At 48.8% G+C, this 14,663-nt stretch overlaps 1 protein-coding gene across 4 annotated transcripts in view; it reads left to right on the top strand.

Annotated features, from left to right (window-relative positions):
* Positions 1-14,663, top strand: part of UST (uronyl 2-sulfotransferase) — a 315,627-nt gene that overhangs the window by 197,227 nt on the left and 103,737 nt on the right. For all 4 annotated transcript variants that reach the window (XM_053904397.1, XM_019425021.2, XM_019425022.2 and 1 more), the window contains exon 5: positions 405-558. In XM_053904397.1, the coding sequence (XP_053760372.1) occupies positions 405-558 (154 nt within the window). The remainder of the gene's footprint in view (positions 1-404; positions 559-14,663) is intronic.

Raw genomic sequence — 14,663 nt, 5'->3', positions numbered from 1 at the left:
TGATCACACGTTCCATGAGGGGCAGCCACCTGCCAGTGTGTCTGTGCCAGACGCTGGGAATACAAAACCCACCACCGCGTGCCCCCACCCTCAGGAACCCACAGCCCAGGGAGAAAACGAGACCATGTCCACACCTCCCTGCTGACAAATCCAGTTGTTTGCCTGGTGCTGGCCAGGAATAGCCCTCTCAGCCCCAGCAGGTCCCCGCACAGACATTTCCCACACATAATAAAGTGCCGATCAGGAACCCCTGCTCACTGATTGAATTCTTCACTGGTACCTTAGCAGACTGGGTCCTCTAATGACAATATATGAGCTAGAGGGGAAACGGAGTCTAAGTGGGCTTCGTTGTCCTCCAGAAGTGATGGGTCGTAACCAGCTCCATGTTTGTGTGCATGTGTTAGGTTTGGAGGAGACCAGCCCGTCTACATCAACATCATTAGAGACCCCGTCAACCGGTTTTTATCTAACTATTTTTTCCGTCGATTTGGAGACTGGAGAGGGGAACAGAACCACATGATCCGCACCCCCAGCATGAGGCAGGAGGAACGCTACCTGGTAAGTCCTGTGGCATCTAAGAGTGGCCCACCCCGCCCTGGGCGAGCCCCTGGAGGCCGGGGAGCTCTCCCTCCCCACCCTGGCTGTCCCGTGGCACTTCTGTGGCACCTTCCTCAGGGAGGAAGTTTTGCCCGTGAAAAGCTGATTGTCCCAGATGACCCAGATCCTGATGAGCATCTTCTCAAATGACTTTCTAGTCTGGTTTTTCCTGGTTTGTCTTTCGCGCTAAATCCCAGGGGAATCCCTAGGGAAACCTGATGGGTGGTACTGTCATTTAGACGTGTTTGGAATCTCTCTTGAAGGGCACAACGTGACTCCCGTGGCAGTCCTATGAGAGAGGGGTGTCTTCAGATGAGACCCTGTGGTTCCTTAAAGGATGTGGGCACAACCGTGACTGTTTACAGGTCATCCAATGTCAAGTCCGGGTTCTTGCCCACCAGAGCACAACAGAATTAGGCTGTCTCAGCAAAAACTGCTCTTTCTGGACCTTGTTTGGGGACCCTCAGCTCCATGGGGATGTTAATTGTGACCCCAGTAATTGTTTCCATAGGGCAGAGTTGGGAACAAAAAGGGAGGGCCAGCAACAGAGTTAGAGTGCATTTGTCACCTGTTTGTGACCTAGATCAACAAAAGCTTGTCGGGCAGCCGAGATCGGGTGGTAAAGAAGGGGAAATCCTGGTCTGCGTGTCTCAGGGAGCCTGTTGGGGTCACCCAGACCCATCCTGGGCCGTTGGGCACAGCAGAAGGAGAAGAGAGTAATGAGGGGTCAGTACAAGTCTGTTCCCAGGGTGGGAGAGTGACCCAGAGCCTGTGCCCCCTGCTGTCAAGGCCACAGAGCATCCTTAGAGCTGAAGTGTCATTACCCACAATTCCAGCCAATGCCCAAGCTTCTCTTTCCTCATTTAATTTTTAAAAGTGTAATGAAAGTTCGTGTTTGGAGGATGGGAGTATTTTGCGTGATGTCACTTTCACGTGTTACAATCCACAAGCAGAGTTGAGAAAATGGAGTTGTGTCTTATCTGCTGTGAAACAACGCGTTCATAGATGGGCCAAGACCAGAAACTAAGCCCGGTTACCATTCAGGATTTACTCAACCACCTAATGCTTTAGTGAAATATTTTTAAAATGGCTTTTACTTTAAAAAAAAAATTTAGTGGCAGAAACTCTCATCTTTTCCTTGAAACTGCATGTTATGACCATGGCTATATATTTTTTATTCAGTGACAAGTACATCTTCAGAGGATAGAACCACTTACTAGCGATGCAGGCGGGCCGGGTCTGAGGACCCAGAGTGGGGGGACAGTCCCACAGAATCAGCCAGGAGGCTCCTTGGCTTCACACAGGATGGAAATCATACCCAACCCAGCAGGAGGCAAAAGCAGGGTTGACTGAAGATATATACCGAAAGAGATAGAAATGGAGTGTCCAGGAGATTTGGAAACGAGAAGAGGGAGTCTGGCCTTTGCTTGGGATCTGCGGTTTTTATTGGTGACTAGGGTCGGGTGTGTGTCCTCTCAAACATACAGGAGCGGGTCAGAACAAGACAGGGTCCACACGTCCTTCATAAGTCGCTCGTTCCCTGAAGCCAGGGGTCTTGGCGTGCAGATATCTAGTGTCTGTGGTCTGGAACAGGCACATGATACCTCTGCCCGGTCATTCCTTAGATATCATCTGTTGTGCTGGAAAACTCCAAAGATATCATTATCTCTCTATCCCTTAGAAAGGGGGCATAGTTAAGGTAAGGCATGTGCAGGGTAGGGTGCAGATCCCAGCAAGAAGAGAAGCAGGAAAAGAAGCCAAGGGGAGAAAGAAACAGCCTTTGCTTTCATGGGGTCTCTTTGATTTCCCGGTCTCATTAGAGGAGTAATGTCTATTTGGATTATTGTGGTTTGCGTTGGCTCTTGGTTACCATTTATATGTTCTTTTGAAAATGATGGGGCATATTCAATTTAATCAAAGAATATTACGGTTCCTGACCCGATCCTGATACTAAGAAAGTTAGAACCAAGTTATAGCTGATGATCTTGAAAAACCAAAGATCTGGAAGTGAGTTTTATGAATCCCGCTCTTCAAACGTTAATGTAGGTAATAGCTAAAGTCGCAGTCCGTCAGAAGGTGAAAAGTGATTTTGGAAAAACATGGAAGTGGAGGGGCAGCCTTGGGGATCCAGAATGCCAGAGGGGGCGGGGACCGGCTGGGATGTCAGTGAGGGGGTGAGGAAGACAGTGAGGACATGGCATCGGAGGGACTGTCAGAGTAGAAGATGGAAGTCGGTAAGTTGGTCAGCGAGGGGCACACAGCTCCACCTGGAGGGGCATCCGGACAAAGGCCTGCAGTGGGCACACGTGTGGTTCATTCAGAGATCAGCGGGGAGAACGGTGTGGCTGGTGGAGAGTGGGGCGTGGGGACAGGAAAGTGGCAGGAGGAAAATTCGGAGAGGTAAGGGTGGGAGAGAACAGATCGTAGAAAGCCCCATGAGTGACGCCAGTTTCTCTAAGTGAGCTGGGAAGTAACCCGAATGACCCCAAGTCAAACCCACCTTCCTCAGTGCTCTTTCTCTGGAGTCTCCATGGGAAGGCTGAGCCCTTCTCCCAGCAGGGATGTGTCATACCATCAGCCTGCAAACACCCTCAGCAGGCTTCTCCCACCTTTCTAGCAGTCAGGGCCTCCCTCCTGCGCTAGACCTGTATCTGGCCAATCCCTGCAAGTCTCACAGGCTCTTCCCACTCAAAGTTTCCACAGGGCTCTATTGAGAATGGAGTTTGTGGGATGGTGACCCCACAGTTATGCAGTGCACAGGCTATACAGCTGTACAGGGAGGTCTTGATGTTCTTCCTGTGCTCTCAGAAAGTTCCGTGCTGGTGATACCATTTCTCTGGGTGATATAATGTCTTAACTTCTGCCCTCCAACAGCCTATAAGCTCTTTGAGGACCAGATAGGATCAAAGTTCCATCTGTGTCCCTGGCACGCAGAAGAGGGGCTGAAATACTGGAGGCCTAAATAGCATTCTACTTACTAAATAACAAACACATTATTAATATGGAAGCTGAGAGCAATTCTCTAGGTTTTTCTACCCTGTCACGTTTTTGCCATCCTATGAATCATTGCACATAACGTAGTCTGCACGTATTCACACAGTTAAGTTGTAATCATTTGCCAGAGAGGTTGTAAACAGGAGAGAAAAAAAAAAAAATCATGGTTTAGATTTAAAAAAAACAAACAAACCCATAAAGTGTTGAAAGTTGGTAGTCGAAGCTAATCTTATGCTGCCTTTATGGTGTGATTTGAGAGATTCTGGGGAACTTTCCCCGCCTGGAATTCTACCCTTAGAGATTTGCAGGGGCCTCCTTTCCAAATGGAAGCTCTGTGTCCTGGGAAGGGCCTGTGTCCGATGAGCTCATGTCATTCCTTGGCAGGGCCCCAGCAGGAGAGCACTGGGCTCCCCAAAGCAGCAGAGGGAGAAATCAGGGTAGCAAGGAATAGAGAGGGGGCCCCACGGGACATGTGACTCCTTCGTGACCTGGCCCCAGCCTGACCCAGTTAGAAGACTCTTTTCTTGTTCAAAGGATAGTTTGTTTATTTGGAAGAAGATGGTCTATCCCCCCCCCCCTTTTTTTAATAGCTGAAACTTTTCATTTCATCTCCTTGGACCCATTAAACCCTTGAAATAAAACTGTCCCCTTTCAGAGCCTGCCCTCATTTTGGCAAGCCTGGGTGGTCAGTTGTTTGACTCAAAAGAGGGTGTTGTGTCTCAGTGGGGTGTAGGGCAGCTGTGAGGAGACCGCTGTCCCTGGAGGGGACGCACAGGGTGCACCCACACCCGAGAAGGAGGCAGGCGTGGCCGTGTGACGAGACCTCTCCCTGAACACTGCACGCACGCGGAGTCATGGGAGCTGGCCCCAAATGGGTCCACTGATGTACCCACATTATTCCAGATCTCAGCACTCCAAAGTCACTTGCTTTATCCAGTTGCCAAAACTCAGGCAGTTCTGCTCCTGGCCCCGAGCCTCACAGAGCTGCTTAGCATACAGCTGAGAGAGGGCCAGGGCCTCTGAGCCTGCCCCGGTTGGGGCGGGGGGGGGAGGGGGGGCGTGAAATAATATCATCTTGTGATGCTGGTTTGGAAGAAAATGGAAAAGGATAAAGGGATCATAGGATTTGCAGGGTCCCTGGAGGTCATGGGGAGACTCTTGTTTCACAGGGGGTAGGAACGGGGTCTGGGTCTGAGGGTGGGTCAGAGGCCCCACCAGAAGGAGAAGCCGGGCCCCCAACTCCACAATTGTATCATTTGATCATTTGGACCTTATGTTTTACTTCCTGCATGTTAAAGGAAGAAGAGGACTGGGCTGGGCCAAGTTCTGTGCTTTCTGAGCAAAATCATTTTGTCTGACGCATCTTTACAAAGACAACAGCTGTTATAACCTTTTCTTTCTTCCCAAATTTTCTAGCATCTTATAGCTATTTCCCATATTTTCTGGAAGCAGTTAGATTTTCTAGAAGTTTCTATGTCTTTCCAAACCATGCTTCCCTTGTATTCACACACACAAAAATAATTTTAAAATAACTTCTTGCTTGGGGCACCTGGGTGGCTCAGTCGGTTGGGCGTCCGACTTCGGCTCAGGTCATGTTCTCATGGTTCGTGGTTCGAACCCCGCGTCGGGCTCTGTGCTGACAGCTCAGAGCCTGGAGCCTGCTTCCGATTCTGTGTCTCCCTCTCTCTGGCCCTCCCCTGCTCACTCTCTGTCTCACTCTCTCTTTCAAAAATAAATGAACATTAAAAAAATGTTCTTGCTAGAACGGATACAAATTCAACATAGAGCAGCCACGCCATGAAAAGGCCATTCCCTTCGGCTCATATCTCTTTGTCCAGACCCAGACACTGGGCTGCCCAACGCACAGGTTCCTCCTTTCTCTTTTGCTTTTAGACTCATAAGGTGGGACAGAGCTGAGCCCAGGCACACTTGGATACATCCCAGCACATGAGACTCCTCTCCAGCTGGAGTCCAGGCTCCTTTTATTTCCAGGGCAGGGAGGTCCCTGGCACCCAGAACGTAGCTAATGAAAGAATGAATGGCCGCTAATGAAAAGCAACTGTTGTGATTTACAAGCGAGGGAGAGCATCTCATGCCTGCAGAAGCCACTCCCTTTTCCAGTTGCTGAATTTCCCTGCAAATGGATTTCTTGCCCTGGCATTTCCACTCCGTTCGTTATGTATACGTGTGCCATTTCTGCCTGCTGTTTGCCTAAAACTTGGCTGTAGAAAGGTTCATGGTCGAATGTTCTGCAGGGATCCCACTTTGCAGTTTCAAACTCCAAAAAATGTCAGGTTGGCCTCCTTACCCAAGCTTACTGCACGTTCACCGGAGGACCCTTCCACTAGACGACCCTCCATTTGAAGAACAGGGAGAGAAGGAGATGTTCCCAGGGAGAAAACGCCTCTGTGATACTGTTTATTCGCCTTGGCTGTAAAGCGTGGAAAGTAATGCATGTTTAGAAAAAAAAAAAGATGCATAATTTACAGCTTCTTAATTCATAAAGAATTCAGTGAATCATGTTGGCCCCGTTGGATTCTGGAGAAGTCTGAAAACTGGCCAGCGTCAGCAAAGGTTTTGCAGAGAGCTATGCATTTTAATCTGCTTGAAAGTTTTGGACTCTAAACGTCCTTTAGCTTTGGAAATGTATATATGAAATACTCATTTCTGGAAATTTCCACTCTGCCCTGACCAGCTGAGGCTGTCTTGTGATCGAAACCTCGGGCTTTGCCTCCGTCTTTATTAAGCGTCATCTTCTTAAAGACAGAAAACAAATATGGGATTTGGATGGTCTGCTCTTTCGGTATTTCAGTAAATATCTATGTTTTCCGAATTTTAGAAAGTAAAAAAGTAATACTCTGTCTCCGACTAGTACAGATTTGGCTTATGATTGCAGGCTGAGACAACAGCCTACCTAGCTGGGTGACCCAGCCAGTGAGTTAGCCTCCGTGAACCTTACTTTTCTCATCTGTACGATGGGGATATTTTACCTCCCTTGCCTGTATCACAGAGTTGTTGGGAGAATAAGTGAGACATTCTACACAGAAGTACTCTGAAAGCTAAGAGTTTCCAGAAATGGTTTCGGCATTAATGCTTTCACCCACTGGCTGCATGTGACCTGTAGAGACTATTGCTCCTACGGACAGGAGCTGCTGTTCCCCTGTAGCCCAGGCCACGCTGGGCCATGTCCTGAAGCGTGAGGTCCACCTCCGCCAAGATCTCACATGGCCCCACCAGGCCCCTTCCCCTGGGAATTTGTTTCTAAGGAAACTGCTTCTCTCTGTGTTCCCAGCAGCTGGAGGCGCGTTTTGATCCCGGCCCACTGGCATATATTTGTCCCTGTTTATTTGCTTGGAAACCTAAGCAGCTGTAGGCACAGGGCTGTAAAGTCACGGAAACAGCACACTGTCGGCTTCCAAGGAGTGGGGAGAAAAGGTGAGCCAGGGCCTAAATGCTCCCTCGTGCCGCGCAGAGGTGCGGAGGATGAAAGAGCCCTGACTTGAGAGGAGCATTTTTGGAATCCATTTGTCAAAAGTGGTCACGGGCATCGCTAGAACCAAAGACCACTTCTGGGGTTTACCAGCACCCAGAGCGGCCCCGGAAGCTTCTGGCAAACAGAGAAGATGATGGCACAGGAGGGGGAGGGGCAGGAGAGTCGAAAACAAGAAGGGGTCTCGGAGAAAAGGCTGGCTAGGTGCCTTGTGAGGGAAGAACGGAGAATCTCCAGCCACTGGTCAGGATGCCACCAAATAGCCACAGCCTTGCAACTGGTGGGTCGCAGGTTAGTGTGCCCTCCTCACATTTGCTCATTCACCTTCCAGCATCCTCCTACACCTCTGCGTGTAGGTATTAGGTCCCACCCCTCGACCCCCTTTTATGGGCTCCAAAGGGGAGCCCAGACAGGCTGCACGGATAGGGTCAAACTCCAAATGTGAGGAAGTCGTATTAGGCCCTGTGAGTTACAAGGAGCTCAGATCCCCTCAGGTTACCTCAGGTTACAGGGGCCGGGGGAGCAGAAACGTGGGGACAATGATGAGGACGTGTCCAGGAATGAGGACAGAAGGACCACAACTGCCGGCAAAGACCAGAACATGCCACGCAGAGCACAGCCCATGAGGAGGACGGGGAGCAGAGTGAAGCCCAGCGTCAAGGCGGGACACCAGACGTGGCTCGGAATCGGAGCCAGGTCTGGCCACCAAATTACGTTGGCACCGGGCCGCCCAGGGGTCCCCAGCTCCCTATTCTGCGATTCTGTCCTTGACACGCTTCAGCCACTCGCCCTCCTCTCGCCTTCTTCAGTGGCCTCGTCCGCTGCTCCCACAGTGGTGCCCGGTATTTCTCTTTGGCTCACATTCAAGGCCCTGAGTGACCCTGATTTGTCCAGTTGGTCAGTCTGTCCAGCTGCCTCATCGGTCGTGTTTGGCTGCCCCTGAGACACGTCCCCTCTCTGCTCTGGTCGAGGGGGTAGGCAGACGGGTGGGACAGGATGGAGCATCCCGTACGCGCAGGGCCTGTGTTAGCTTCCCGTTGCCGCTGTGACGGTCGACCGCGCGCGTAGTGGCTTCGACGACAGAAATTTCTGCCGTTGCATTTGTGTAGGTGAGAAGTGTAGCACAGAACACCAAGGTGTCAGCAAAGCCGCCTTCCATTTTGGGGGTTCAAAGCGAAGACCCCTTTCCTCGTTCATTCGGGGAAGGCAGAATCCATGCCCTGTGCTGCCAGGATTGAGATCCCATTTTCTTCCTGGTGCTCCCGTGAGCACCATTCCCATTGTCTAGAGGCGTCTACGTTCCTTGAAATGTGGTCCCCTTTTCCAAAGCACCTAGTGACTTGAGCCCCTTACCTGCTACAGATCTCTCCTCCTTCTTCCATCTCATCCCTTTAACCCAGCTGAGGAGGGATCTACACTTGGAGGGTTCGTGTGATTAGATCGCACTCACCCAGATAATCCGGAATATTCTCGGTCTCAAGGACTGTAACCTTCATCACACCAGCAGGATCCCTTTTGCCACATAAGATACCGTATTCACGGGTACCAGGAATTAGGGTGTGGACATCTTCAAGGCCCACTATTCTGCCTGCCACAGCGTCACCTAGGACTGCAGGTCCTAAAGAGACTGGAGGCGATGTGAGCATGACAGGCACTTGACCTGTCCCGTCCATAGGTGGGGGCCCTCATCTGTTTTCCACTGTGGCATGGCACCAAACTACGGCTACCCTGCTTCTGGTCTTCAAAACCAAGAGTACAGTCCTCCATTTTGGGTTTTCTCCTTAACACTAATGACGCATCCATCCAGTCATCATTCATTTATTCAATAAACACCGGTAGTCCTTTCTGTATGTCAGGCACGATAATAGAAACTGGAGATAAAACATAGAGCAAAAATAGACTCAATGTCTATCCTCATGGAGCTCAGAGTCCTATAAGCGAGACAGGCAGTAATCCCCACTGCACAAATGCATGTGAGATAGTAACTGTATCACATCCTACAGTGCAGAGACAGGGCACTGTCCAGGCATAGGATGAGGCAGTTGGCAAGTGGGAGGTCAGAGACGTGATGGTTGAAGTAAGATCTGAAGGGAAAGAGGAGAAGGAAGAACATCCAGATGTAGGGAACAGCATGTGCAAAGTTCCGGTGGCAGGAGGGAGCACAGTAAGCCGAGGGGGAGAACGAGGGAGGCTGGAGCAGAGAGATCAGAAGGAGGACAGAAAAAGCTGAGTCCGGTAATGTGGGCAGGCAGAGGTCAGGCCCTGTTAAAGAGCACTGGGGAGACACTCAGGATTTAAAGCACGGGAGGCATATGTACATGGGATCCTGAAACTTTTACATTTTGAAAAAAATTAGCTAACGAAATACAGAAGGACTCCAAATATGTGCATAGACCAGTTAGTTCAAGGCTAAATGCAGAGATCCAAGTGGGAGATAAATGAAGAAACAAGTGTTTATGGAGCATTGACCATACACAAGGAGCAGCTCCAGTTTGGGGCAGGGGTGGTGATGGGGGAGCATTTACAAACAAGTGTAAAACACCCCACTGTCCCAGTTGTTAACAGCCCAGCTAGCAACGGAAGAACCAAACTTGAAAAGCTCACCACCAACAAGGAGAGAGGTCATAGCTCAGTGCAGCAGCACAGAAATTGTCAATGGCTGGGACACGTTTAATTAGCAAAATAATGATGGAGACACAGTCTGAGAATCCAGGTGAGGAAGGAAATCTGGGAGAGTTGGGGTCATTGGGGGAGGCTTCTTAGCCGAGGTGGGAGCTCCATCTTTAAGGACGGATATAGATTAAGGCAGGGGTACGGGTCAAGAGGGCCATAGGAACTGAGTGTGTGCAAAAGCCTGAGAGCCTGAGGCTTGCTCTTTAGTGACCCGCCCAGCTTGGCTGGAGCAGAGGGTTTAGGGAGGCGAGGAGCTTTGGGGCTGTAAAGCAGTTCTCCAGATGGCCCTGAGCAGGGGAAGCAACATGCACTCCTGAAGGAAGGTCCCAACAGGAGCATCAAACCCCAGGGCCGCCAGGGCACAGCCAGGTGCATCCGCTGGCCACCTGTCAGCTGAGATCCTCTGCTCCTCACCCCGCCCCTCCCTGTGAGCCCTCGGACCCTGCAGCTGTCTCTTCGCTGGGGGCTCAGCTCTGCGCCCCTGCTGGGCCAGTTGGCTCATATTCACAAAGGTGACAGTTTCCAGCCTGGCCGCTCATTGGAATGACCTGATTCCAGAACTACTGATGCCTGTCTCCTACACCCAGAGATTCTGGTCTGGTTGATCTGGAGTGCAGCCTGGGCTTTGGGATTTGTTACAAGCTCCGGAAGTGATGGCAACACGTAGCGAAGGTGGAGAAGTACGAAGGATAACAGCACATCCGTGACTGGCTGTGTTAGCAGGCGCTGCTCTCACCAAGAGACGCACCGCCTGAGTATCTTCTGGAGTCTTACCTCCCGTATCCTCCGCCCCTTTGGAAAAAGCTGTACTTGCCTTCCCCTCAGAAACGTTTCTGCTTGTAAGGCTTTTATTTGGCCCGTGCAGATAAATGTCGTTAAAGAAGTTTGATGATGTAGTGCGAGGTTTGCTGTGTTAACGAATACTTGTACCTGTGTTACCGGGCTTCCTTCTAAATTGAAGTGGGTCCTATTTATTATACAGAAACCAAAGAGTCTATGATAGGTGCCTTTAACATCTCACTTTCTAGAGCCCTGCTTCAGGCAGTAAAACAGAGAGCGAGCACTTTGGCAAATAAAATCCTTGAGCATGAGGACCTCTGTATTGCCACCTCATCAAAGAGACATGTGTCGTATACAAATACATATACATACTAAATGAAAAGACATGGGTAAATACAACTACACTTTAAATGCAGTCAGGAAATGTCCTTTCGAATAATGTTCCCCAAATGTAGTCAGGGCATTTGCTATTCAAAGAACTTACGGGGTGAAGTTTTATATAAAGTGCCAAGTTAATGGCTCAACTGATCTGCGTTAAAATTTTGAATTTCATACCTTGCATTTGTTTTGCAGAACCCGGCGCACCACTGTAGTTGTCCTCAATTTGCTTTGCCAAATTGTAATATTTTTTCTCTGCCCAACCGTGTTACATACACAGCACAAATTCCCCAAAGGCGGGATGACCTCCAAATGCGTCCTGAAAAATATTTTGCAAAGTTTGAAGACAGACAGGAAAAGTAAAAGTGTAAAACATCTGAGAGATTTATTGGACTCTCAGCTTAAATTCTAATTGCAAGTACTTATGAAAATGTCAATATTAACATGAAATAGCTGGCAGTTTCTCTAATAAATGTAAATTGAGTTAGATGGTGCATAATTGGAAAAACGCTTGCTTTGCTCGGGCTCTCCCAAAACAAGCCTTAAAATCTGTTAGCTGCAGCAGCCTTGCCCTCTAATGGCTGGAAATAGAAGGACAAATACTTTTAACAGCAAGGGGGATAGAAACTAAGAGAAGGGCATGGCTGACCATTTAGCACCATGTGCAGGTTCTCTTCCCAAAGCATGGGGCACGGTGTAGATGTTAGTGTGAGCATATTCGTAAAAAGAGGTGGCTAGATGGAGGCTGAGGGCTAGGGAGCCAAAAGCCAATGCCAAGTGCCTTGGATCTTCAGAGCCGTCTTCTCTAGAAGCTGGTAAAACAGATGCTTGATCTCCTGAAATGCAACAAGAAGGTAAAACTCACCTCCAAACACTAAAGATTTTTTTAAATGTTTATTTTTGAGAACGAGAGAGACAGAGCGCCCGTGGGGCAGGGGCAGAGAGAGAGGGAGACAGAATCCGAAGCAGAATCCGGGCTCCAGACTATTAGCACAGAGCCCGACGTGGGGCATGAACCCACGAACCGTGAGATCATGACCTGAGCCAAAGTCGGATGTTCAACCAACTGAGCCACCCAGGCGCCCCCAAATACGAAAGATGTAAATGCCTGGAAAAGTGATAGAATAAATAATCAAGCCTGGAAACTGTGACGGTCTTAGCTCGAATTGGTTTTGCAGAACACGCTTAACAAACTACCTCCGTTCCCTCTTATGAGCGACTAATGAGTGTCACAGACAGGGTAGAACCAGTAAATGTGGTTTGGTGGGAATTTAGTAGGAAGTCTGATCTTATCCCACATGACACTTGCATTGGTCTTCTAGGAAAGCAGCCAGGAATGAATGGGACAGGTGGGGGATGAACCGGCTATAAACTCGTGCACAGACCATCTTTTCTCTGACCCTAAGCTCATGAAGATATTCATGGTTAAATGAAAGAGATTTGGCCAAAGCCTACTCAGCTGCACGATGAGTAAAGATTTGTAAAAACGGCTCAGCGTTTCATTGGACAAAGTGGAAACACAATGGAATTGTACCAACATTCATATACTCATCACCTTTTGCATTAAAGAGGAAGTGACTCTGCTATGAATTTACAGTAAAGATGGCTGCCCCTTTGCCACCTGCAGAGTCTTTTTTTTTTAATGTTTATTTTATTTTTGAGAGAGAGAGAGAGAGACAGAGTGTGAGTGGGAGAGGGGCAGACACAGAATCTGAAGCAGATTCTGAAGCAGGCTCCAGGCTTCAAGTTATCAGCACAGAGCCTGATGTGGGGCTCGAACTCACGAACTGCAAGATCATGACCTGAGCCAAAGTCGGTCGCTTAACTGACTGAGCCACCCAGGCGCCCCGTCACCTGCCGTCTTAAACGCTCACTTCCATTTTTTGAAATAAACTCACCTCTTGGATGAGACTTGGTGGAAAGAAATCAGCATATGTACAAAAGAAAGTTCTCAATTTCAATAGGAGACCGAGGAAACTTTGTTGATGATAGAATGTCAGACCTAACTATGGCATTCTCTGGTTGCTATTAGTAAAAACTATGTGCAATTAAGAAAAGTGATCTAATCTAACATGGTAAGGTTAACCTCAACCAACTTTGATTACTGCTAATCTTTATTTCTCCAGTAATTATTACTTGGTGTGGATTATATACCTATATATACATATACATATGTGTGTATGTGTGTGTGTGTGTATATATGTATTTACTTGCTAATGTGTGTTGCTTCTTAAATCCTCCAAATTATTTCATGGTGGTATATGTCTTATATTTTTAACTAAAATGTAATTCTCTAGATGATAGGACATAATCTCTTTTTTTTTTTTAGTTTATTTATTTATCTTGAGAGAGAGAGAGTACAAGCGGAGGAGGGCCAGAGGGAGAGGGAGAGAGAGAGAATCCCAAGCAGGCTCTGCACTGACAGCACGGAGCCCAATGTGCAGCTCGAACTCACGAACCGTGAGATCATGACCTGAGCCAAAACCAGGAGTCGGACACTTCACCAACTGAGCCGCCCAGGCGCCCTGCATAATCTCCTCTTTTGATCTTAGCACCCGTCACAGCTCTGTGGCCAAAACCCAGCCTAAACTTCAGTACATACTTAATAACAGATACATATACAGAGTACTAATGACATATGCTTCTCTTCTCCACTAGCATGAGAAACTTCAGCGTGCTTTGAACACCTACAATGTGCCAGGCACTACGATGGGCATCTGTCCCTACTTCCTACCTGTACCACACACAGGGAAACCCTGTATTCCACTCTCAGTGAGTGTGATACTGTTTAGTCACCCAAACAAGAAACTCTGGAGTCATCCCTGCCCGCTTTCGTTCTCTGACCCCCCAAGCCATGTGCAGTTAGCCACCTACTTAGCCTGTCATCCTCCAGAAAGCAGAGCCTGAGGCAAGGGTGAAGGGCTTGGGTGTGGGAATGTGGACAGCCATCCCAGGGAATAGGCGTGAGGTACTGGAGAGAGAAATGGGGAAGGAAGGAAGGCCAGTACAAGGGTATGTCCTCACATCGGTCACTCCCTTGGAAACCAAGACTCAAGCCTGCCAGGACTCTCGAGGACAGTGTAGAATTCACCCTAATTTTTTTTTTTCTGCTTGGGGAAAAAACAAGGGGTGCATGGATCCTCCGGTTTCACCTTTGGTTGTCAAGTTTGCCCCTTAACTCCCTCACCTCTGGGCTCTGCACACATGAGTGCCAGGCGGGTTCCTGTGGGCGTAGCACTGAGAACAGAAAGGAAGGGATGTCTTAAGCCGCCGAGGCAAGGGCAATCTCAGGCCACCTCTGTGTGAATCTGTGGCTGCTGCAATGGCTAGAGTAGAAAGTGGCCACGAGGGTGGGAGGTGGCACAGGAGTGACCAAGTCACCTGCCAAGCCTGTTGGTTCTTCCTCCTTGACTTCCTTCAGATCTGCCTCCATCAAGGTCATCAGTAAAAAGCCCTCATCATTTCTCACCTGGATATCTGCAAAAACCTCCTAGACTCAACCACGTGTCTCCAGTTCATCTCCCTCCAATCCATAGCCATAGTGTCCAGTTTGCGCATCTGACGTTGTCGTTCCCCTGCTTATGGCTCTTCAACGTCTTTCTGCTCCTTAGATGTAAGGGATTTTATATCTGTCAACAGTATTCTACTGTTGTTATTATTACTATTTAATCAATAAGCATCACACCCGCATGTGACTCTACAATTATGTCAATTAAAAGCTTCAATGAACAAGAGCATCACAAACCGACAG

This window comes from Panthera pardus, unplaced genomic scaffold (assembly GCF_024362965.1).
Source record: "Panthera pardus isolate Hobbes unplaced genomic scaffold, ASM2436296v1 HiC_scaffold_17, whole genome shotgun sequence".
NCBI classification, from domain to species: Eukaryota; Metazoa; Chordata; class Mammalia; order Carnivora; family Felidae; genus Panthera; species Panthera pardus.
The sequence above is the reverse complement of the archived record's forward strand: the minus strand, read 5'-3'. Positions and strand labels throughout refer to the sequence as shown.